At 38.5% G+C, this 27,254-nt stretch overlaps 1 protein-coding gene across 7 annotated transcripts in view; it reads right to left on the bottom strand.

Moving 5' to 3' along the window:
* Nucleotides 1–27,254, bottom strand: part of FGGY (FGGY carbohydrate kinase domain containing) — a 152,145-nt gene that overhangs the window by 57,482 nt on the left and 67,409 nt on the right. For all 7 annotated transcript variants that reach the window (XM_085307962.1, XM_085307963.1, XM_085307961.1 and 4 more), the window contains 2 exons: nt 22,847–22,975; nt 16,024–16,127 (listed from right to left, as the gene is read on the bottom strand). In XM_085307962.1, coding sequence (XP_085164088.1) covers nt 16,024–16,127; nt 22,847–22,975 — 233 coding nt within the window. The remainder of the gene's footprint in view (nt 1–16,023; nt 16,128–22,846; nt 22,976–27,254) is intronic.

Raw genomic sequence — 27,254 nt, forward strand, 5'->3', positions numbered from 1 at the left:
CATCTGAAGATCTGGGCTAATATTTGCATTTAGACACTTAAGTGGGCAGCCTGCTTTTCAAAGGAGACAAAGAGACATGTTCCCCTTTGATTTCTGGCTCAGGAACTTTAGAACACGAAGGCAGATATTTAGGTGGTCAAACAAGGACTTGGGTACCTATCCTTAGGAAGCAAGTCAGCCTTGGTCTTTGAGTGTCTGTAATGAGCAATGTCAGTCCCTGTAAGTGAGATGCACCACTTCCAATATGGGACAGTAGATACTTAGACAAAAAAGAAGAAGTGAATCTACCTGCTTCTAAATGCTCATGTTCTTCTTTTCCTAAAAACAGGGAACAAGAGTACTGGAAAACAACTCCCGCAGTCAGGGCTTTGCCTAAAAGAACACCACCACACTAGTTCCTTGTGCATGCTTCAGAAATCGAAAACTGGATATGACTAGTAGACCTGCTTCTCCTTCAAGGGGGATCACTATATCCTCAAATACATATTGCTTTAAAACCAATCTATCAGTGGAAACTATAAGGCAAGAGGTTGGGGGTTCCCCCCCACAYACGGCCACAGGAAATTGGTTCCGGAAATAGCTAAATGCAGCAACTAAAATACTRCTAAAAACTGATTACAAGTATATTTAATTGTTCAAATTTAGCAAATAAATTCCCTCTTTTATTCAGGTGCATTTTATTATAGCTTTTTTAAATGCAATATATCAAGCCCTTGCCCAGAGTAGGGAATGCAAGAGGTCACAAGCAGCACTTGTATAAGCAGCTTTTCTGCCACGGGAAGACAGGAGTTGCTATCTGAGAAAACCCTCTGCTAATGGATGTTGTGGGGCTAAAATATCTTACTGTACTCCTTCACAGAGTAAGAGACCCCTCTGAAATGTAGCCCATTTTTAGGTAACAGAAGCCAGGTCCAGTTTCCTCACGTGAGTTGGCTGAGAGTATTTTATACGTTCTTCAACACACTTCATCAGGTTTCAGCCAATAGTTAAGTATGGTATTAGCATGTCTTAGGTACAACTGCATGAATAAATTATTATAGTTGAAATTAGGAGGTCAGTTGCCCTGCAAAAACCACCTCTACTCATCGTCTCTCTGTGGTGTATCATGTGACAAATCCCAGGGACCTTGCACATTCCACAGGAAACCAGGGCCAGGAGTGTTACTGCAGAGTCGCTGACATGGTGCAAAATACACACTGTRGATTACTCACTCAATTTTTTCATGTGCCCATACCATTACTGCTCTTACATAAAGTACTGTATGTTTCTGCCGATTTTAAAATTRTTTCTTATTTTTTTAATATTAATCTTATGAAAGAAGTTTGAAAAGACTCTTCAGAGAACTGTCAAACATTAACCAGCAAAGCCRGACAACTGAGATTTGTTTCAAACAGAATAATTTTTGTTCATACACATAAAAGTTTGCCATTTTCCTGAGGAGAAAACACAGTGTAAGAATGGTTCCTACCTTTCCTACTATAAGCTTTTGACTTTCTCTCTTTCCACTGGAAAACTCCAAATTAAAAAGCAGAATATAAAAAATGCAAAAATGAAAATGATATTGAAAGCACAATATTTTCCCCTCTTATTATGATCTATATAATAAAGGTGAAATAATAATAAAACCTAATTTCTCCACCAGAAAAAAGTAATTTTATAAATCTCCTTTCAGCCAAAGAAATGTATYAGTCAAAAAAAAAATCAAAAATTGCCCCCAATATTCAGAATGAAATATATGCTAYATATAATATGAGAGGAAATAGGGTGAACACGTATTTTGTGCCAGACTCTGTTCTCACGCTATGTTGCCTACCTGATCGGAGCATGGCAACTCAGCTGTAAGAGAGCCAAACTTGTCTCACTGCGTTTAGGATGCATTAAACCTTCCCAGTGATGTATTTTCTCATCATAAGGATAGAACAAAAACAGAACAGGTGCTCCAGTTCTAAAACAATACTGATATCTGAACAACATATGAAATTTAGCCATGGAATTTTCACAAGGCTATCAGTAATATAAACATGCTGTTTACTCACCTCTTTCCCAGCACATTTGTCCTGCAGGTACCTTGTGTCAAAACTATAGGAGCCAGCCTGTATTTTCTCTCTCCCTYCTCTCTTGCAGAGTGCCATAAGAAAGGAGCTTTGAGGAGAATTATAGACACGCACACGCAAATTGTGATCTGTGACCCACAATTTAAAAGCCAGACTATGCCGCTGCCAAATGGAAAAAGAAAGAAGTGTAAGGGAGTGTTAAGAGGTGCAACGCATCTCTCAGCAGCTTCATCTAATCTTTACCCAGGAGYGCTTCAGCCACAGAAGCTCAGAGGGCCACATTTGAAAAATGGGTTTTTGAAAACYTGTGTCAATTGTTTGCTGGAAATTGCCAGCGGTCTGCAAAAGATGGGAGCTGTAACAGACACAAGTGTTTGATAGTTGGCAGCTGAGAAGCACAAGCTAGAAGAAGAACACGGCTTAATGGTATCTGAATCAGGAGTTAAATAATCTACCTTCTTAACYGTAGCCACTTCATGACAGACAGAGAAAAAAAATTAGTGCTCTGGAATACACATAGTTTTTCAAACTTGAGATCCAGAGAGATCTCAGATGACAGATTTCTGCYAGCCATCTCCTGCTGGATCACTGACGGCTTTCTGATCTACTGATAGCAGCAGACTCTCACATTTGAATTCATGTGGCTAATCCACCCATGAGGCACTAAAAACTCCAAATCATTTACATGAATCAGGATGTAAGAGGATAGCAGGTTGTCATYGCGTACCTCTTCCACCTACCTTGGAAGCTAGATCCTGAGACTCCTGCTCTAAAGAGGCAAGGCCTCTTGTACTGGARCCAATGAAGAGAAAACATGAGCAATAATATCTATCTTTGGAGTCAAGCAACCGTCAAAAATACTAGAAGGGTAGAAGCGGATTCCTGAGGTCAATGGGCCAGTGAGGCTGCTTGTGAACCAACAGACGATCTTCCAAAGGATCTCATGAACTCAAGACACACCAGAGGGATAGATATATGTAGAACAGATACTGCTTTCCTTATAGAAAGAGTCTTACGAGGAGAAGTCTGTTGGTTGACACACTGGATCCAAGAACTGGCCCCTGGGAAAAGGTGAAGCCAGCAAGTCAAGGAGCATCTTGGTCCAGACAGAGATTGGTTTCAGATGAACAATTAGATCATTCAGTGTCATACATTAGACAGGTCACCAGAAGATCACAATGGGAGCAGAAAGGAATCTGAGCACAGTATCTGCCTCTAGAACTCTCTCTGGATTCGCTCTTCTCAGACACACAGAGAACAGTACTGGTGTCCTCAACAGAAAATCTGCATCTCTGTAAGTTTTATTCCTCGGGTGTGAGATTAACCTTTACTGTTTATTCCAGGAAGCAAACTTGGAGCTAAGGCTGGGACAAGAGTTTCAGCTCGGGAAGAAGGTAAAATTAAGAAGAAATTCATGGATAGTTCAATGAAATAATTCCAAATTCRTTCGGCTTTCAGTTCAAACTCATCACTTCCATCTGCCTAAATCAGAGATGTAAGAACTTCAAATACCTTATCAATGACCCTGATTCAATGCTCAGCTTTGAAATAAAACTTTAGATGATTTTTGACTGTTCTAGGCTTGAACGTTCATACACATTTAATTCTGCCTTCTACCAATATTAACTCTAATACTAAGCATACTTTTTGTTTTAGCTTGGGAAAATATACAATAGATAYACAGTGGCCTCTTCTTTTTACACCCAGTGGCCAAGATTTCTTAGAGAAATTGGCAAAAAAGAGCTTTAATCTGTTAAACTGTTTTCAGGACCCAAAACAGAAAAAAAAGTCCACATTCCTAATACAGTCAGAAGCTTTTTGCTAAGCACTTAAGCAMCAGCAATTCTGCATTGATTTATTTTATTATTTTATTCAGTGAAATGGCTGGTACAGATATACAGTTTTTTTTTTCTCATATTTACTATGTCACCTTCCTTGAAATGGGAACTACAACTATTTTGATAAATGGACTAAAAGGTTATCTGGTTACACGATAGCTTCTACTTGTGTCCTCTGCTGAAATGCTGTTATGTACTCTTCTAAAGCAATGCTGCTCCCTGACTCACAGCAGATACTTCTGTGCCTCTCATAACAATAGCTCACTGAGGATATAGGGCCTCAAATGAACTACAACAATTTATACCACCCATTTATTTTTACTTCTCTTCYAGTGATAGATATTCACTGTCACAAAATGCCAGTCTATGTGAAGATTATAAATCTTCYAGCATAGACAAGTAACTACAGGCCATTTTAAATAAACAATTTATAACATTATAATTTCCTAGTAAGGCAAGTTAAATTCCTGAAAGATCATCACAATATGAACTAACTCTTTTCAATATTTCAAAAAAAATGGTCAAACCAAAGAACCACAGACTGRTTCTTTGTCCTGTCATTAACAGTGGCCAGTAACAGATAAGATGTAAAGGGAAGAACATAARAATAGTGCAAGCATACAATAATTCTCCCCAGAATATTCTCCCAGTCTCCAGTGAGCCGAGGTTCCAGAAGTTCCTGTTCTTGCTTCCAGCTAACAAGAGAGACCAAGTCTTCRTAACTATCTAAGATTGTAAATAATATTTTCACAAATGTCAACAATCACTAGGTTAAAAAACTTTGTTAGCACATTTAAAAGAAATTTGCTTTACTTGTAGATTAACATAGTTTCTTAAAAGAACATCAGAATTTTTGAAATGTCTGAGTGCTACTCTTTTCTATCAGAACTGTTCTACTTCAGTTCTCGTTCCTAAATAAACACATCATGAATACCCCTTGCAGCACTATCTTTGCACGACTCTAGCAAAAGGCCCCTCCAGATCTGAAAGGTTAGGAAATGTGCACATGAACAGCTGTGCCAACAAGACTGGTAAATGTTGAACCACATTCAACACATACAAAACAACTCCACTCTCAAATACTACTTTAAAAAAATCCATTTACATTATCTTTTCATAGAATCATAGAATCAGTAAGGTTGGAAGAGACCTCTGGAGATCATCTAGTCCAACCTCCCYGCCCAGCAGGGTCACCTAGAGCATGGTAGACAGGGTTGCATCCAGGTGGGTCTTGAAGATCTCCAGAGAAGGAGACTCCACAACCTCTTTGGGCAACCTGTTCCACTGCTCCATCACTCTCACAGGGAAGAAATTCCCCCTTATGTTCAGGCAGAACTTCCAGTGGTTCAATTTCTGCCCATTGCCTCTTGTCCTGTCCAGCCAACTAGTCAAGCTCTTGGTGTTGTCCAAGGTAGGCCCAGTCCTTGTCACTGTGACCAGAGGATAGCACTGTGACATGATGGGCCAGCAAAGGAGGACTGCAGGAAGACAGGGGCTACCTGTCTTATATCCTTTCCTGAAGAATGTATCATAAGACCTTTGTCTTCTCTTGAGAAGTATTTTCATGATCATCTCTAATATGCAAGTTAACTAGGCCAATCCCTGATATCCCTATTCGGTCAACTCACCGTATCAGGTAGTGACAGTCCTGAAGAACTTGGAGCTTATTAGCTGATATTGTGACAGAAATTTACAGGAARGGTGGAAAAAAAATCTCAGATGTGGCATTTAAACAGGTAGGTCAACCTTTTTCCACTGAGGTACTGTTCCTTATTCCATCATTTATGGGGAAAAATAATTCTGCAAAAAGTGCAGTAACCTATGGAAAATACCAAGGAAAACAATTTTTTCAAATGGGGTGTGGTTTACCTTATCTTTTCTGCCTGCCCTTCCCATGTACCTTAATACTCCTCTAACTTATTTATTGCATAGTATAGAACATTTCAGAGATTTATTTTTCTTTTTCACTATTAGTATTCCTTTATTAGTGAAGGCCACTACCACCCACAGCATCTTTCTTACAGGTAAAGTAACACTTCTTTTGCATTCCCTCCGAGTGACTGGAAGTAGATTTACATAATATGGGATATGCCACTGCACGCTGTTTTAAACATGCTTTTATTTGAACAACTAAATGGGTAAATTCTGAAAACCTTAGYTGGTGTTTATTCTGCCCTTGCTTACTGAGATAAACTCCCAAGGACAGAGTAAACACTAAGAGAGGACCTCAGGCCTTCACCCACAGTTAAAAACAACGAACTGAGCATAAATTGTGATTCCCAGCTGACAGTGGGAGAAAAGCAGCAGTTAATGTTTCTCCTCACTTTGCTCCCAAAACAACTGTATGAAAAGARACTCACTTTCTCTCTAGGAAACCTTGCCCCAACTAATATCTCCCTCCACCCATAGTTGGAGAAGTAACAACAAAAGTAAATGAAGAACTACTGCTTCATCAGAGGTTGAATAAAACGGAGAAAAGGGAGAGTCGGGGGGAAAGTAAGCCTTAGTAAGAAATCCACTGCCCAAATACTGATGAAGTTTGCCTGACTGGGGTGTGGATTTGTTGCTGTTTAGAAAAGAAAAAAGAAATTTAGAAATACTGTGGCATATACACCACCAACAAATTCATGCCTACTCAAAAACAAACAGTGTAAAAGAAGGCAATTGGAGAGACTATGCATTATACATAAATATACTCATGATCTGAGAAAAATCCCATGTCTAGTTCTCCTATGAATAAAACACTCTGATAAGGAGCTCGGGCTTGACCAAAACTGTGAGCTTCAGGCTGACACATTCTTCTGGGTCTGGAGAAGAGTAATACGAACTGGTTAATTTGAAATGTTGATGAGATGTWACATCTGTCAAATTTGGTATCATCACTTTGAAGAACATACAAAAGGAAACAGGAAAATCTTCTGTTACAATGGAGGGCCACTGCCAATGATAGTGAACAAAGACAGGAATAACAACATATAAGGAATGAATTAGAATTAAGCTACTTAATTCTGTCTCCTACAATGGAGCGATGCTATGGTGTCGGTACATCAACGCAGCAACAAAATTCTCAAACATTTCTTGCTATGAAATTCAGAATACAGCGGCATTTCTCTTTCATTCTCTCCTTCCTCTACCAGAACAAACTAAAACCCCAAATCCTATCAAAATACACAAGTGTCATAGGAAATAAAGGTGTAACGATACTAGCCTCTAGAGCTAGATCCCTTAATAGACAACCTTCAATTCCACAGTATTTTAAGTAGAGAAAAAGAGAGATCCGACCATGCTGAAGGGATTGCAACACAACAATAAGGCAGCAATTGATATTCAGAACCATGTGCAACTGACTGAACAGATAACTTGTATTTCTACAGGACCCAAGGAGAAAATTCAGCTTCAAAATCATTCACATACAAGTCATCATGCAACAGCAGAATATCATATTAACAAGTTGTCCTGAAAATACAAAGATATCTGCTGCTCAAATCAGGCAGCAGAGTATTTCTGGCTGCTAGACTGGACAAATCTTACTAGTTTCAACATAAGTAGATGAGACCAGTCTCTCTTGCTCACGCTTTCTAAGGCAAAATGTGGGATAAGGGGTGAGGGAGGGGTGGGAGAGGAGTCCTGTTAGTAKTCAGATCTAGAGGAAGCCCAGCTTATGCTTTTATATCCATTTTGCTTATAGCAAATAGAATAGAAAATCCCAGGAAGGAAGAAAGCACATCTCTAGGTTATGGATTCGTTTACCATATAATGCAATAAAGTATTGCCTGTAGTATGTAAAACTTGTCATTTTAGAACACACAAGAGCCTTGCATAAACATACAAGCCAAAATTTGTCACTCATTTGTCATACACTTCCGAAGCACTTGATAGGTGCAGTCTGTATCAAAGACAGAACAGTTAAAAATCARCTAACTTAAAATGTCTCGGTCTCCCACCCACTGAAGTAAGAATAACAGTTCCTGCTCTCTTATCCAATTCATTCATTGCTGYAAAGAGCTCTGAGACCACCAGAAAGAAGACACTGCAGAAAGACTTAGTATACTAAATCAGACACGCTAATATACGGCTGTGTCACATAGTTTTCAGCTAACTGCAGTACGAAAATCACTGTGTCTGCTAGAATTTTCAAAGCAAGCGTTTTCACTGATGTCACTGAGATGTCTGTACAGTATCAGTCTTCACATAGTCTCCAAACAGAACATTTTCAAGCATTCGCTCTATCCACACCTATTCTGTAAGCCTTTGAACTCAAATGCTCTATTCACAAAAAGGAAGGAGAGTTGACTGCACGCTTCTTTGCAAATGCTATTAAGCTTTATCTGCTGTACATACAATACARTGATTGTACTGCTTTCAGCAACATTCCTGTGAACAGGTTGATTAACAGCAAAGCAATGGGATGCAAAATGGGATTTCTCTGACAGGTACCCATTAAATAGGAACCTCCCATTCTCCCAGTTACCAAGGCATACCTGAGYTTTGAATTATGTCAGGCCAGGAGCAAAGGACTCTTGCTCATAACAAAAACTTTTAATAACTTGTTTAATGTAAAAGCCTTCCTTTCATCTCTGCCAAGCTTTAGGAAAGGCTGGGAGGCAAGCAGAAATAAACATTATACAGACTCACCACTGCTGGCTCTAAAGTAAACTCTCCAACTTCCTATTTACATTTCAAGATCTTAAGCTTTGTGGTTTACTAGTTCTGCAAGAAAGTGCTTTGGGTTTCAGAGGCTGCCTGCACATGACCTCCTACCACTACTGAAGTCTGCCTAGCTTTTATTAATATAATAAGGAGGTCAGAAAAGTAACCATCTTTTATATACCCTGCTAGCAAAATACTTTACTTCTTGCCTTTTAAAAACAAAACAAAGTACGCTATGGCAAATCAATGCCTATGATGGGGATATTACAATTCTGTTCATTTCTTTTTTAAATCAAGGATGCTAAAACATAGAATGYGAAAGTCTCATTAAGAAAAAGGGTGTGGAGGACTTGTTTGAGGGATGAGCTGGAAAAGGCAGTATTTCTACAGAAATGCAACCCTTCTAAGGCCACAGGATGAAAAGGCACCTAAATAGGTTCTGTGACCTTTTCCTTAGAAGACGGTGTCCAGTAAGGATGGGCAACCTGTAACAGAGTTGTGAAGTAAATGTGGTTTTCATTTCATGCAGCTCTGAATGTAAAACATCTTCATTAGTTGGGAAGTCAGCACTGTGACTGCTGCCAAAAGCATATATAAGCCAGCAGAGCTGAACTGAATGAGGACAGAGTAAGGGAGAGGTTCCTGTGGTACTAATTTATTTCTCTCATATGAAAGACACTAGCTTTGTGATTCGTATGTGGAGAACAGGCCTTACAGAAAAGAAGAATATTAAAAAAGCAAGAGGGAGAGTGCTTATCCATTTCATAAAACTTGCACAGATCATTTTAAAAACATTTCTAGGCTACCTCAGTTTCAGTAGTTTAGCTTTTGTTTTTATTTATTTATTTATTTATTTTCTAGTGCATTCCTCCCTTTTCTCCTCMCTCTCCTTACCCTCCAAAGCCCAGCCCATTTTCTCTGGTCAGGAGAAGGACAAATTGCTGCCTTTGCTAAGCCCTGGGCCACAGCCAGTTGGCACTCAGTGTCGTTGCCCAGGGCTTCAGGCCCTGTCCCCTCGGAGACTGCACGTTTCATGTCGGGGATGCATGTGCAGCAGTGACTAACAGCACAAGGCTGAAGTGCTGCACGCACTCGTCCGATTCACTCTCCAGAAACTCATTGCCTAGTGCCATCCAATTAGATTAAATATAGCTGGCAAAGCAAGTACCAGGCTATTTTGTCCCAGCAAGTTTTCCCTTCTCACAGACGATTTCAAGCAGCTGAGGAGTTCCTCTGTAGTAATTACTCAAAAGTCTGCTGCTTTAACAACGTGGCATGTTCTGAAGAGGAGACTCTCGTATCAGAGCCAAAATACACTGAATCCACTTGCTGGTCTGGCTCCCACTGAGATTACAGAGATCAGGCTATGAGAACACTTTGAGCCAGCATGTCTCTGCAGTCTCCACTCCAGGATGTACTGCAAAGGACACGTACTGTGCATGCTTTGGGGGTGGAAACGTGCTTTACACTCTATTTGTGTGAACAAAGTTGGCAGCTTGGGTGGATATTGTGGAGTAAAGAAGCTCTATTGTGTTTGCCAGTCATCACGAGAATCAAATGAACAAATTTAGAATAAGCAAATCAGGCTGAAGTTCCTTTAGCAGAAACAGKCAAAGACTAGTCAGGTTTAGTAAAAGACAGCATGGGGTATTCTTTCTAAAATAATTCATAGTAAATACTGGGACAGCAAAATGAACTGCCCATTTTGTTATTCACAAAGCTGTCCAATCTCTGCCTCTCAGATCATGTAGTCAATTTGATGACACAGAAATAAATTACTTGTGCCTCTTCAATTTTAAAAATGACTAAATTACAACTTTCAAACCACATACACATCAGCACAAGGAGAAAAAAAAAAGAATTGTGCACCAGGTCAGGTGAGTCAGCTCCCAAGGACAAGAGTCACAAGAATACAAGAACAGATGAAGAGACTCCATCCAAACCAGAAAAGATTCCCTGACCATCCCAAATAAAAAGTTTTGCCTACAGAGAGCTGATAAAGGAGAAGGAATGACTAAAGAAGCACACAGACCACATTACCAAATGAAGAGGGAAAAAAAATAGAGATTCTGAATAGAAAGACATACCTTCTATATTTGGGACTCAAATTGCTAGCAAATTTAGACACACAACCCCTGCCTCAGTAAGCTGAAATCAGGCCAAACAATGTTCCCACTAGAAGCTGCTCTGACTACTTCCTTCAGCTGTGAATYCAAAAAGGTGTTAGGGCAAGAATGACAAACATTTTTATCATGGAACAACTGTTCTGGGACAAGTGGAAAGCAGAACGTTGATCTCTAACCAAGCCTAGTTCACCACAAAATAGGTAGCAATGAGAGGTGTTTTTATACATATATAAAATGAACAAGTGTATACACACACACACACWCCCCACACACACACATAAAATGAGCAAGGTGATTTTATGCGGCGCTCTCCTACTTTACCTTTACTCAATACGTATAAAGAGCACATACCCTGTATACATACAAGATCGGTAAGGACCCCACATTTCAGAAAATGGGTGCTGTGAAAGAAGAACGCTGCTTTCCCTCACAACGGACTTAACCTTGCAGCTCTGCATGCATGTCCYACCTTGTCCCCTATGAAAGCTCCAGTCTCAGAGAAGAGACATTATGCCCTAGTGACTCTACAACCCTCAGCATCTGTGGTGTTCCCACTCCAAGTCTATCCATTTCTGCTTACTATTTTAAATTACTACTAATTTTTTTCAAAACCTCTGGCTACCAAAAACAATTGCAGAAAGGTGACCAAAGCCACCTAGGTCATGCTGTGCTCCACACTCTTGTCCTAGAGCCCCTAAACGTTCGTAGCCCCCACACAGCCTCTCATGTGTCCCACCAAGCTTCTTTACCAGAGCCCTAGACCTTCTCTTGCACTCTCACTTTTCTCCTTCTCTCTCTCCCCTTCACAACTCTTGCTGGCTTTGGAGTCCTTGGCTATAATCCCTTATCACTGTAACTCCAGCACCGCAGCTCAGTGCTCCCTTTCGCCTCTGGCATCCCCTCGCACCCAGCCTTCTCAAGRGACACCTCAGCTGGTCACGCCTCTATCATTAGCCCCCTGATTCTGCTTCTGACCAAGACCTGAAAAAACAGGATTGGAAAACAGGTTGCTTTTACAAACAATTTAACCCRAAGAGACTCTGGAAGACAGAAGAAGAGAATGTGCATGTAGGAGTAAACATTTACTATTCCTTCATTTGACCAGAGATAACACTGAAGACGCTATCAACAAATTCGAGAGATCTCACTTCACAGCATCTGTGCTTAAGACTTCAAAAGAAGCTGCCTAACTGTATCAGTTCCATGACCATAATGAGACACATTTCCCCTCATGCCTTTTAAACTTAAAATGGGTGCTAGTACTAATGTACTGTTCTAGTAAGACAGATCCCAACTTGCACGATGGTCCCAAACTGTCAGGTGTCACATAAGCATACTCAAACCCAAACATAGTCTCTGTACCAAAAAGCTTGCAACCTAAAGAAACATTTTACTTTAAAAAAAAAAAAAAAAAAAAAAAAAAAAAAAAAAAAGGTGTTACTCTGTGGATTTAGTGCCTGGGAAGAGTGCTACACTGATACTAGGTACAGGAAACTGCATGATTTATCTAAGAGAAAGAAGCAGCAGTATGGCTAGACTATCTGCTGTGGGGAATACCAGGGAATTTCTACACRTGAGCACTCTGTGTGTTACTCGTTTATATTACTGTTCTGCTGTTTGGTATACAAGAGTTAACTCAGTTCTTTGTGAGTTTACACATCTGCAAAAAGGCAAGCATGCTTACATTTAAGAGTGGGACAAAATAATACATATGTCTATACCTGAAACCCCTCCAATTGCCAAAAGGTTGCAGAAGAAAACAAAGCACTTYTGAAACCTTTTAAATGTCAGACTCATAAGACATTGGCAGGAAGACAGGCTTTTAGGGAAACCAATTACCTATTCCCAGAAGTTAGAGCATACATGTTAGACCTATACGACTACTATTGGGAATATTATGCAAGCTGCCCTTTCACTGCCTCAAACCTGTTGCTATTTTACTGGGGAAAAAACACTCACACATTTTGAGTATGTGTTTGAGAGTCACCATGGCTACACAAGGAAGGTCTCCTTAAAAGTTTGAAGACTAAATGTGGGTGCTAGAGTTTTGAAGCCCTGTCTAAAAAGCATGATGACATGCAGCAGCCCACTCAGAAATGCCAGCCACTGAGTATCTGTCACTTGAAAGGAATACCTATGCTGCACAGAGAGATCAAAGCTACAGCAAATGAATACCAACCCTAATCTAGGGACAATCTTTCAAATGTAAAAGGACAGCTTATTTACCATTCCAAATGCAAATTCTGCTGACGATTTTTGCTAGGGCAACGTAGGCAGAGAATCATGTAATTTAAATAACTACAAAAATTTTCAAGATTATCTTTTTTTTTAATCTTGTGGGTAATGGATGAGCCCTGAGGTGGCAGTGACTTTCAGCAACTACCAACTTGGAGGTGGACTTGGATCAGTAACCTAATTACAGCATGCTTTCTACCTCATACATGGGCTATCCAAGTATCTCAGCAGAAACAATCACAAAATGCTTTGTGTGTGCCTGATTACCCAAGACTGTCAGTGGTTAATCCCAGAAGTGTATCCTCACTTAAGAATGGTAGTTCTACCAGAAATTAAGCTATTATAGCCATGAGTAAAATTAGGTTCCACATTTGTCCTTTCTAAAATATCAAAGCCCTGATTAGCAAAGTCTTTTGTTCAAGATCTCTGGAGTCCTTGAGGTCAYGAAAACTGGGTCAAAGAGTAGTTTCTCTTAAAATTTAAAGTAAATGCCCTGTTCAAGCAATAGGAGCTTTTGTGACTTACAGTACATTCAGTCTAGAGAATGGAAACACTACCCAGGCACATGCACGAACAGTAGTACCCCTGCCCCCACCAAAAGGAGGAAGGGGGGGAAAAAAAGCAGCACAGCAGATGATTTTGAACAGTTTCCTGTTATGATCCCTTGAAAGAAATCCAACCGTACTTTCACCCTGCTTTCTGTTTTCTGAATTTCTCCTGACAGTTGGCTCTTTCGTTTGCCAGAACCACAACAAAGGACGGCCTTGAGTTTCCACACAGGCCATTTTCTCCCTCTCTCGTCTCTGATCATCTCACAAAGGTATTATTGTTGCTGGCTCACTGGGGCTCAGTGCACCTGAAGCAGATCAAAGGCACTTTTTAATGCCCGCCTGACCACACAGGTCTCTCTCCCACTGCATTAAATTAAACCCGATGATTAATCTCTGTAGCCCTGAGGGTCCCCTGGTGCACACAGAGAGAAAATATATATTTCTATCAAAACACAAGTATAATATACTTTCATTTTATAGCCCTAATTAAAAAAAGGAACAGCTAATTTCAGCCAAATGCAGCTGAAATAGCTCTTAGTAAAATACAAATACAACTGCTGTGTGTGCTCTACATTCACTTCATACAGTTTATGCAGGTATAGATAAAAGAATAGTAAACCAAAGTCCTTTCACAGATTAAATCCAGAGAAGCTTAAAATTTGATTACTGTTTGCTAGCCAAAGATTGTTATAGCTCTGAGCAGATGAGTTAAAAAAGGCAGGCAAGGGAAATGCTCGTATGGGAAATGATGAGGAGTTACATTTACATTAAAATCAGTTTAAACTGATCCAAAAACTGCACAAGCATCTATTCCTGAGTTTGCATTCAAACTATTAAGAGCTTAAAAGGTTCCACCTTGCCTACAGTGTGTAGCCTATGTACGACTTCAGGGTGACTTTAATCACAGAACAGAATATTGATCAGTACCAACAGGGGCTTTACCGGGGGAAGATTTGTCACCTTTGTTATGTTAGCATAGATAACAGAGCCACATTTCTTGTCACAGAGTACGTTTAYACTGCTACGTTTTGCTCTAGTTTGGGAAGCAAAACAAGTTATAGCTGTGTAAGTGGGGCTACATTAAAACTTATCTGTGTATATATGTAAAAAATTAATAAATAATCGCATATATTTTTTCTTCCAGGGCCTGTTACACTAAAGGATTAAGTTACAGCCAACTGGCCCATTTCCAGCTGCTCAATACTACCCTCAGACCTTTTGGGGAAACCGTATGAGTGCTGCTTAGCTCGTTTCAGTCCAGAATTAGTTCTATTAGCCCAGCTCAGTTTAACAGTTTAAACTAACACAGCTAGATAAAACAGGTTAGGAAGAGTTCATACAGACAGCTTCTTCTGAAGGTCTGAAGGGACAGAAACCTCCACTAAAAGAACTGGAAACCCTAATAGGTAGGAGCACGCTAGAAACAGTAACAACTTCTGCCAGTGCCGGTATTTGCAGACTGCCCTGCCTGCGCCTTGATGAGTGCAGATACCAGTGCAATCTCTCAGAGACCGARTAGGCCCAACAGTGGTGAGATTCAAGGCCTGAAACTCTGGCTGAGGTAACAATTCAAACATACTTCAAGTTTTCTACAGGACTTAAGTCTTTTTTAAATGCTCTGCTTCACAAAACCAGGTTTATTCACATCCTTAAATTCAATCAAGTGCTTAAATACTTTGCTGAACTACAATCTGTATGACATGATCATCATTTTAATATATACTGTTACTACGAAGACAACTTATAGACTGTTAAGATTGCCATTTTTTATTTATTTATTATTTAAACAACTTCTTTTCTCTACTGGAGAGCTTCCTCTATGGAGTATGCTAGTCCTTCCTAAAGCCTCTAGCATTCCTATTGCAATTTGCCCATTTAGGAAAAATCCAAGTTATAATCAGTCTAAATTTAAGACCATAATGAGTTTTAAATAAAAAATGTAGCAGAAAAGGGTACTTATCTAAATGGAATGCTTTCAGACTCATACATTTTAAAAAGGTATAAATTTGAAAAGCAGACACTAAATTTTAATTGCAATCTCAGAAAAAGCTTTTGTGTTAATTCACTGAGAAAAATTAGCAAAGTGAAAATTGCTTATCAAGGTTTTTCTTTCTCTTTAGTCATGATACATATCATAATTCTATAGATCATAGCAGCTTTCAGAGGTAGAAGGATTTATATTGATTAAGTGAAGAGGTGGGGGAGAAGGGCTGTGACTAAAGACATACACTCCTCCAAATACACTATTCTGTAACACATTAGTGACAGGCTTGTCACGGATAACTCAAGCTCAATGTTTGGCTCAGATTTCAGACTGCTCTTTAAGCCACTTTAGCATTGTGGTTTTTTACCTTTCATGTCATTTTTTTCAGTATTGATTTCTACTACTATTAAAATTCTTGCTTAGTAGTAAATGCACRGTAATATATAATTAATATCCAAAGGTAGAGATACAGTTACCAGAAAAATCAAGGAAAAGGAAAGGAGTGAGAGACACAGAGGTCATTCTTCCCTTCAGAAACATTGGTTACCATATTCTATGCAAATTAGGACTAGGCACATAACCTACCCCCATGTGGCATGAAGATGTTCCACAGATCATAGCAACTCGGGATGTAATTGGCTGATTTTCACATGGCAGGTTGTGTCCTTTCACATCTGCTCCAATTACTCCTATTAAAATAAAATTAAAATCCCATTTTAAAAGAAGAGTAACACAACCCTCACAAAACAGAACTTTTCTAGACACAAATAATTGCTGTCTCAYACCAATACCACAAATCAAAAGGTCCATTTAATTAATAAACAATTTTATTTTATTGATATGGAAGAAAATATATTTTCATTCTAGATACACGAGGACACCAGATCATTTCCTCCATATTCATTTTTATCATCGTAATTTTTAAACATTATTCCAACTACAGCCAATTGTCTTAGGTAGCGTACTAACTCGTAGAATAAAAGGCTGCCCTGTTCTGAAAGGTACTACAGTAGAGTGCAGATTTATTTGTTTATCCACAGTTTATCATGCACATATTGCATGTTGTGTTTTGTCAGGGGATGAGATGGAGAAAGGGGTAACTTGGCAGCAGAGTGGACAGCTGTCAAGTTCCGTTGTCCTGACTGCTGCTGCTGTTCTGCTGATGACAGAAGAGGAGAGATTGCTCCTTCCCAAAGGGGAACTGTGAGCRGCTTGGAGGAGCGTCTGCATGTGGCATGGGACAAGAAGGAGGACAAATGCAGCGAGTGCTCAGCCCACAGCCAACAGCCCACAGACCAGGAGGTCTCAGAGAAAAGCCAGGGTACTGCTTACACAACAGGGCAGACCTTCAGCCAAGCTTCAGGATGCAGCACCACATTATGCATAGCTCAGTTCAGGGACCGGCTATTACCAAAGGAAATTCTGACCCCCTCCTCCTCCTCTTAAGCTGCCTGCTTGGACCACCCTGTGCTGGATCMAGCAAAACCACAAAGGACCAATAATATTGTTTTGTTTGTCTTTTTTCTCTTGAGCATTATTTTTCAATTAGATCAATGAACAGTTTGGTGATTATTTTGCTAATCTTACTAAAAAAAAAATCCTGAGGAAGAAAAGCAATTAGTCTTTCAGCTCACTGTACAACTGCACAATCACAGAGTACAAGGGAAGGAATAGGAGCAGGAAAAGAAGGATGGACAGAAAATGGGCCCACTCCCTCTTGACCGACACTAGGTCAGATAAAGATAAAGCTTCTCCGAGGTCACAGAGGGAAACCTCCCCAGGAATGTGTGGATGCTGCCAAAACCAGGAAGCCTTTAGGAGCTGTTGGACTGAAACAATGGACCAACTCTGTGAGGACAAAACAGGCAAGGGATAGATTTCTTTCCAAACTTTTATTTTATGCTGTTTTTAATCTATTTTAGCCAGGAGATACATGTTTCTTATGAAGTGTCTATTTTCCTAATACACGTTTCAACAAAAATTAGCTTTAGAGAAAGGGAATTTTTCAGTGTCTTTTAATGCGCACACTTTAACAAAAGGTAAAGCAGTTTCATCTTCTGGCCAACCTGGTATCCAACTACAAGCATACTGTATAAGTAAACAACACTAGTATTTCCCATATCATCCTAATTTTACAAACAAGGAATTTGGTTTCAGAGAAACTAAGAGAAAAACTACAGATCTCTGCTGTAAAGCTACATTTCTTCTCATTGCAGTAGGATCACTAAACCATCTGCTGCACATCTTACACGTTCAAATTCAAAGTTAAAGATGCCACGTGTTACCTGTGGTTGGTATGTAACATTTCTTTAACATCCTCTCATTTGGGCCACCTTTGCAAGGTTCTGTTATCAAATCAGTCTGTTAGGGTTTGTCTAATCATAGTTACAATGTTCTTATGGTATTATCATGGCTGGAAGTCATTTCAATATCCAGAAAATTAAGGGCTAAAATTTTACAGCCCTCAAAACCCTGTCCTAATGTCCTAGCTAGCTGATAACTATGTTGGTAGCATATCTGTCATATAAAGAACTCTTTTCTAAGGAGAAATAGAAAGCAAAGTATGGCTTCTACCTCTTATGCTTCATTTTTCACTGTTCAAACACAGACATCCAGAAGTTCACCTTAAGCATTTTGGATAGGGTTGTCTAAAAGGCACTTCTCTATACTAGGCAGCATTACATTAAAACTTCTAAAAATAGTTTAAAGTATCATTTACACTTTAGAGCAAACAAATCCACTGAACAGAATTATCATATATTGCAAATATATTTCTATAAACAATAAAAGATTGAAGAGCCTCATATTTAGATACCTGCTAATCTCTAAGAAAATATTCTTCTGCAGAGTGAAATCTGAATCTTGTCAAAATCAGTAAGAGTTTTGTCAGCAACTTCAATCATGTTTAGAGTTATTGGAGTCTTCCTATTTGTGATTAATTAAAGTTAGATAGCAAATATGTCTGTAACATTCTAAAAATAATGAAATCTTAGAATAAGCTAAGTGCTGCCAAAAGTCATTTTTACCTTTAACTGAATTGCAATTTTTTGCATTCTGAGAAAGATTCAAAATTTTGCAAAGATTCTCAAGAGAGACTGAAGCCAACAAGTCTGYATACTACATAAACCATACGGCACATTTTAAGAAAGCAGACAATGCTAAACATTCATGCTTTTTGCTCTTTTCCATAGTGACAAAGTACTTTAGATACTGTACAATAAATTATCTACTTTTTGCTTAAACAGCGCTGGTGTCTTTTGTAAGGGCAAGATAAACATCTAGTTTATTCAAGTCAGTCCCAAAAGACTGGTCCTCCCATACTCACATTTTTATCTGTAGGCTCTTTCAAATTAATAACGTAGGTCAAAATGAAAGTCATATATCTAGTCAGTCTCTAGATTTTTACTTTTGCGTAATAGGTATCAGATGGACTGATTCAGGAGTCATAGATGACCTCCATTGACATAAGTATCAAACATCTCTTCATCTCCACCTTATTTCACTCAGAACTTCAAAGCCTTCCTAAATTCCAGGACCCTGACCATTAAAAATACATTTTATATCCAACAAAAAGCAGCTATGAATACTGTGTCAGAAGTTACTAACACTGAAAACAAAATGTCCATCATGCCATTTCAGTCTGCAAGATGTGAAAGACCCCTTTTCATTACTCTGCTGTTATAGGCTATTTTTAACACTACCAGCAGAATCTGTTCAGGAATAAGAATAATGATACCCACTGGAGGTTACTGCCCAGCTATCTAATCTAACACATATTAACATACAAGTCATATCCTTTAAACAAACTGTAATTCTTAACATTTCAATACAGAGCACAGCATGGAGTAAACCCTGGAGCATGTATCAGGCCCTTTTCAAAAGAAAAGTTTTGCATCAATTATAAGAGTTGATTTCCAGTATTATTATCATTCCAGTATTTTTGTATTTTCATTCACTGTTTCAGATCTCTTCTTTATTTTCTTCTGTGCCTTTTCCTCTCACTTCTATAAGATGAATGTATTTTAGCACGTCATTCTTCGTATTTTTATCAGAACACTGAGCATATATTTATCAGAACACAGAACATTTCTTTCTCATTTTACTATCTGTTCTCCTTTTGGTTTTCTCATTTTCCTTGAGCATTTTCAGCTCTGTGTTCTATACATTGGAGGTTGAACCAGATTGGAGGATGATGAATGTTCTCACCTATCTACGGTGGATGAAGGAGAGCAGTTCAACATTTGAGATGTAGCTTCATTATTTGTTCTCTTCATATACATTTGCATTCTCTGGCTCTGATTTAGGCTTCTGGTATCCTTTTTGCTATCCAGATCTCTTCCCTTTTACTGTCTTTTTTGTTAGTTCCCCTACCTATTTATCTTCCCTGGATTCAAGAGGGATGAGTTGCATCCCAAAGATTCCTCTTATCCCTGACTCAACTCAGKTACTGAGTGATTCGACTACAGGTTCTCTCACTGTGTTACTAACTCTTCTCTCTGTGATGCACCCTGCCCTCTCTGACAAAGACCAGTACATCTCTTCCCTCCRGTGATGATTTCAGTAGTCTGCTAGTCTTTGCAACGCTATCTGGTAAAACATATTCTGATCATATTTTTGTAAATAGGCCATCTCCATCCACTGAAGGATGCCAGTGACAGCAGAGACTTCTAATGCTGGAGTTCCTTTACAGAAATCTATAGCAAGTGAACAGCAGTTGCTCTCTCCTGTTCATTAAATTCAATTTATATATATAATGCAGTACATGAAATCTACTGGGCAAATTTTTTTGTGCTCTGAATTCAGTATTCACATAATAATGCAAATTAAATGAAGACCCTTTCCTGTCATTTTAGAGTGACAGTCCAGTTTTTCAACAATTGCTGATACAGCCTGGTGTACTCCATTATTTCCTGTGCACAGGAGGTTCTCCACTCCTCACCTTTGGAGCTAGCTGAAAAAAATCCAATAAAACAATGTTTACTAGAATTCACCAATACAGCTAAATCAGAATAATCAGGAAAAGAGTGGCTATATTGCTGAAATACTGCAGGAGTCATGTAGCCTTCAGTCAGAACTTGCTCCATTTTCTGCAATGTTACCTAAGTGCTTCACTATTGGCACTCCTGGATGGATTTCCAAGAAGTCTGAGCTTTCAAGGTCTTGGGACAAAGGTCTTTGAGGACACTGCTATGGAGGCTGGGAATCTGTTCTTTTTTGTAGTTTATTTTGACAGTTTTTCATTTTCATACCTAAACAGAAGGAAAATCAAACTTCAAAATTCTCCTTTGAGAAATGGAATTACTTCTTCCTGTCCAAATATACCCATCCATGGGCAGGGTCAAGAGAACAAATTTCGAGCTCTCACGTCATTCTACAAAGCATTCCTCTTCATACATACAGAAGTTATCCCTGGACTATGACTACCTGAATACAAAACCTTACATTTGCCTATTTTCACTGAAGTACCATGCAGGTGACAACACAGTAAGAGTGATTAACTCCTAATACTACATCGTATTATGAACTGGTATAAGATCTTCAGAATCGTTTCAGTACAATTTTTTCATCTATCATCCATATCTAGTTTAGGTCAAAGGAAAACAACACCGGCACGAATGTTGCATTTTCTTTTACAGAGATTTCAACTCCAAACACTGAAGAGATCTGAGATTCAACAAATAATTCTCCTTTTTTAGATAAATCCTTTGCTTTACTATATATAGTATGAAGAGAGGAAGAGAAACTCCCTGACTAAACATTCATGATTTAGCTCTTGTAAAAGCCTTTACATATTTATAGCAAAAGATCTGATGTTACAGCTCAGGTTGGAAAAAAAAGGTTATGTGGTTGTGAAGGAACCTGTCTGTATATATTCGAGAAAAAAAAACGCAATCACCGGTGTTAATGAAACGTGAAATTTTAAATTACGGACCTGGACCCAAAAAAAAAAAAAAAAATCTTCTTTGTTGGCACAATAATATTCCTATTTCAGGCCACTTTATCAATTCATCCTTTTCAATAATTGCCAGTGCACATACTTTTAAACATATTTTTACATACCTCAAATCATATGTCTTAGCCAATTAGAATATTAATCTATACAGACAGATATTTTTTGTTTGTTTTTTTAAAGAGATTCACAGCTGTAGCAATGCACTACATTTACAACTATGACACTAACAACTTCATAATCTTCCCTGCTGTAGATACTCCTTTTTGCAGCTGGTCAATACAAAATATTAGATCTACAGTTAATCATTCTGAGGCRATACGAAAAGCAACATGCATTATTGCTTAGCTTCATCAGAAACAGTTATCAGAAGAAAAGCAAACAGATTTAAATGTTTAAAAGTTCCAAACCACAACAACTAGAAAAAAATTAAAACACCACAGCAAAATACTTGAAAGAAAACTGATACTTTAGCAGCTAAGCACATTTCATTTAGATTTAGAGAAAAACGCTCTGATGAGCAGTAGATTTCCACTGAACAGTAATGTTTCAATARTACTGAAACTTTCTAACATTTTTTTCTAACCTATCAAACTAAAAAACCTCAATTTCCTGCTGAAAAGTTACACTGAATCACTTTGTTTTTTACTGCATTTAGATAAGGCCAAACAGCACAGTAAGAAAATGAAGCTGTTCAGCCTTACCACACATTTCATTTCAATACAGTTGAAASTGAGCACTTCAGAATATTTTGCTTCAAAAGGAAAAAAAAAAATCTAAGCATTAGGCCTCCCACTCCAGCTAGAGATGACATATTCAGAGTCTCAGTACTTACCACAAAAAGGCAATACTACTCATGGGCCAGTTGTCCCTCTACTCTTATTTTTGCCATCTTACATACACTATTGCCCATACTCTAAGAGTTAGATCAAAAATAGTGTTTTGGGTATATATCTCATATTTTGCTATGCATACGTATGTTGAGAAGTCTTTATTGTTTTATTTAAACAAAGAATGAATCACTCCTAAAACTAACCAAGAAAAACTGTGAACAAGCCTCAGACATGAGATTTCTCTCTCAGAACTTCAGTTTTTCATTTTTCTTCCCTAGCCCCAAAGTTTTGAGCAACAAGAGATGCAACTATCAACATGTTGGAGAGACAACACAATAGTATTTCAGTTTAGGAACTCAAAGTGGAAGTAACAAGAGTTAATGGATACCTGAGAAATTCAGTTACAGAGAAATAAACTTAGTGAYATTTAAACCATTTTCTGTAAATATATATTCACTACTAGTAGTTATTGAGAAGGCTTTTTTATTTTAATTATGCTATTTCATAARAACAAATATTAGCATCAGAGTAAAAAACTGGATATAAAACAAGCTGTGAAAAAACAGCTTTCTGAAATTAATTCAATATACTCCTATTTCCAAGAACAGTAAATATGACTGAATACCTAGTCCTCCAGCATGCGCATCAATGAGAGAAGCTGCTACTGCAGTCCCTTCGGGGAGACCAAGATCTTTTGCAGCTTCTGGCGTTAAACCTTTTCCAACAGACTCTCCAGGAGACAAGACGTGGTTTCCTGGGCAGACACAAGAAAAACCAAACACCTGTCAATTTACTAAACAGAAAAACAAACACATATGTTATTACAGGAACTTCTTTCCTCTTCCTCAACTTAATGTGGTAAATATAACACAAAGGCTCATCAAAGAACTCCAGCTGACTATAAAATATACTTCATTATGTGTGTGTATGTTAAACACACAACCATGCTATATCAGGCTGCCTCATAGTAAATTAAAAGTTCAACAGTATTCAATGCCCTACTCAGTCACACAGAAAGACCACAAACTATTAAATTCTGCTTAGCACCTTTCCAACAGACAGGAAATACGCACACAGAGATTCCAAGTTCCTTCTGTAGTTACTGACTATGCTATTTGCAGCCAGTCCGTACGTACGCGAATGAGATTCATCTCAGCCAGTGCTYGTAACTGGAAAGTGCACCTGTCAAGGACAAGGACATGGCCAGTTTTTCCATTTCTATCCTCTCCATGAGGTTTCACTAGAAGATCGCTATAGTAACAGAAACTCCGAAATAAGCAAATTTCTGCCACTCCCTCACTTTGGAGTCTTTGATGGCCTTATGAAATACAAAGAACATTATGGTCACCCCAAACATAATCAGTGTAACCTTTTCCTCTCAACCTTGCCACCTGTTAAGAGGTCGTGTCTGCGTTGATCTCTGTCGTCATAATTTACTTTTTTTTTGATAAAAAGAAAATAGATTGTTTTAATATTTAAATAAATAGAAATGTTTCAGAGCTTAGAAGAGTAAGTCTAGAGTCACAAATCCTTCGGAATTCAGAGATTACTTGGTATATTCTGATGTGCTTTAGAAAGCAAGTAAAACATCCTCCACAAAAGAAATTAATTAACAGGAAATACCATATCATAAGAATTATCAGGAATATACTGATGCTATTGAGCATAACCCTCTAGAAATAAAGTTATACTACCAGAGAATAATACTAGTAAAATAAAGCTGTCTGTTTCTCCTGGCATTCAAAAACCCTGCAGGCAAAAGGAAGTGCAAAAAAGCTTCACGCAGCTTAAACCACATGTTTTTCTTTAGAATAAGCTGCATGACCTTAAAGTGTATAGATATTTCGTACATGCAGCATGGGATTGAACTAATCTGAAATAAAACCTCTTGCTAGGCATTCATTTCTATTGTTGGCTTGTTTATATCAGTTGTATTGGTCAAACATTTTAATGTATAATTATTATGTGGTTAACGTCCATTTTAGAGATCAGGACTACTATTAGACAAAACCTTTTCCTACCAGTTTTTCAATTATTGTATTTCTAGCTAATGAGCACTAAGGGAGCAATTTCAGAGATAAAGATAATCTCCTCTTCTGATGGCAGCAGTAGAAAATGACCATGCAGATTCCTCTGGGATTAGTGATACATCAGCATGGCCAGAAGCACTGCTACCTTCTGTGAGAATGTGTAGAGATTGGTTTGTTGTGATCTGAAAATGAAAGTATAATAATTYTATGTTTTAAAGAAATAAAGGCAGAATATGCCCAGTCTGCTTCAGAAGTCACAGTAAACCTGAATAATTAATTACTCCTTGACTGAAACTACTGCCTAACAATCTCAGAAGCACAAAACTCAGTAGTTGGCCATTACATGGAGCATTCAGGAAATGGAACCAACTGGAGGCCCCAAACAAACACAAGAGTAGGAAGGAACGGGGTAAAAGTCTTTCCTTTTAGGGAAAAAGAGAGAACAGCATGGCATGGCAGAAAGGGAAATGAAAATGCAGACCACTTTCCACATGTGGGAAAGATGTAACCAGAGAATTGATCCCCTTTCAAACCGTAAGTTAGGAGAAGAGAATCTCCTCTCCCCTTATTAGGAAGTCAGAAGAAGGGGGAAATCCTTTCTACCTCTAAACAGCAAGATAGGAGGTAATGTGGAGCTGACATGTTGTTCGATGGCAATGAAAGCACTTAAGCGAAGCATAAGGGAAGGAAACCCACTTTSCACCCAAAAGGAGAGAGGACACTAACCAAAGCAAGAGCACAACGGAGACTCTCCGAGGCCACGCAGCAGTCAGACAGTGCAGAGAAAAGGTGCCAGCAAGTGAGTGTAGCAACGAGAGGAAACTGATTTTGTTTTTCTACTATATCTTCACAGAGTTAGAAATCAATGAAAACTGTGCTACACATGTACAATATGCTCACACTAGGAGCTTTAAAAAAGAGAAGAAGTAGGCTCTGCATGGCCACTCTGTCCCTCATAGTTGAATGTGCTTCCCCACCCACACAAGTGTGAGTGAGAAGGTGTGGAATGGGCAGAGCCTTGACTTTACCACATGTGTAGAGAGACTTGGAATTACAACTCTTATGGTTTACTCTTCGCTGGAAAACTAGAAAAATCAGTTAAGCTTCAACATGCCTAGAGAATCTGTAGGTGTAAAGCTATCTAATGGTAAAAACAAAAACAGAAAAAGAATAAGCAAATAGGAGCCAAAATTAAAAAGTCAGGCATTTTAAACAGATTATACTCTAATACTAGACTGGAAGAGCATGAAGAGATTCCTACTTGAGCAAAACACATTGGCTTTAGAAGTCAAGGCACAGCTACTACAAGAATAGAGTTATTGAACAGCTACACACTAGTAATTCAACAACAGGTGCTGCCACCCTTAAATCCTACCTGCCAGGGGAAAGAAGCTGTCAGAGAGGGAGGAAGGGAAATAAGAACTGCCTGGATACAGAGGCAGTCAGTGAGAGTATTACAGAAGGCTGTATAAAAGAGGCAGTGAAAGGACTGAGTCTTCTTAAGACTCTTGCCAAAGTAAATGTATCGAGTCTTTTGTTTACAGTAGTCTCCTGTGCAACTCATTTACCTCCACTAAATGATTTCCAAAATTAGACYTAACCAAACAAACCTGTAATGCCTGAAGCTGGAGAACTTTCTGTTTCATATTCATACAGCTGTTTCACTGTTTTTCATTTTGTATGAGACACACTATTTCTAGCTATTTTTCCCCTATAAAGCAGTAAGTTTACAAAAGAAAAAAAGCTGTCTTTCTCTCTTCCTTCTCTTTTATCTTTCTTCAAAGACTAATATTAGAATTTGCTACAATTAGGTTTTGTTTAAAGAATTTATGTGCCACCAATGACCCTCTACCTTTTTCGGCAGTTACCACTGCAACTAGCCATTTACCAGATGTGACACACAAGACAGACAATACATCTTCACTCAACTTTAGTAACCTAAACTCACTACACGCTGTTACTAATATTTAACAGAACCAACTTTTTAGCATGTAGACCTTTTTAAAAATAACAAAAGTAGAATGCAGCAGGGAGCCCAGCTGATTCAACTATGACTTATTCATTTGAGACCAGCTTTTAATCTGTCATGCAGAACTTGGTTGCATTTCATATGTAATTGTATTTGGCTGCACAAGTATGTAAAAATACAGAATAAACCAGTGACGTCCCTTTTCTTCATTAACTTGACACCTAAAGGGATCTATCAATCCCTTGTTTAAATTCCAGCAACTTCAGAGAGAAACCCAAATGAAGAATACCATTCCATCTCCTTTTTTTAATCCCTTCTAAAACCTGAGGTTCTAAATGCATTTTCGTTTAAAATACAACACACAAAATAGTTATCCCTTCAAATGAACAGTTTATAACATGTATTGAGAAAGTCATCCAGTTACACAAAGTGGTGCTAAAGAAGCATCAAAGAAAACAGGACCTTAGTAGAAAGAGGTACCATCTACCCCGTGGAACCCACAGTAAGTAACGCAAGGCYCTTTCCCCACCCACCCCCCAGCCACAGTATTACGGGTTTGGTGGAACATTTTCTCCAAACTTTTGCTAACATCTCACATAGCAGATTTAGATGCTGAGTTCATTACAAAGGTCATAGGTAATCTCCAGTTTTTATTCTGTGCTTTACAGTAATCCACAGAATGCTAGAAGTCTGGGATATGCAAGGAATCTGAATAAATAATATTAGATACTATATAAATAACAACCTCCCAACTGTACATCACCAAATACCCCTCCCAGTTGCACACTATAYTCATATTTAACTAAAATATGTATAGCTGATTATTCTAGAATTTTTAAGCTTAGCTGATCCACACAAATGGATATCACTGAGAGAAGAAAGAAGCAGGATAACTATGTGGACTAGAAAATCATAATACTCACTCTTTCTTAGGGCTGAAGGTATGGTAGTTAAAGGGTGTTAGAATAGGCCAGGTTTTTTGGGGGGGGGGGGGTGGGGGGTGTTAATATGGAAAAATACCCTCCTTAAAATTT

The sequence above is a fragment of the Rhea americana genome, unplaced genomic scaffold (genome assembly GCF_003343005.1).
Source record: "Rhea americana isolate MKP2758 unplaced genomic scaffold, rheAme1 scaffold_27, whole genome shotgun sequence".
NCBI classification, from domain to species: domain Eukaryota; kingdom Metazoa; phylum Chordata; class Aves; order Rheiformes; family Rheidae; genus Rhea; species Rhea americana.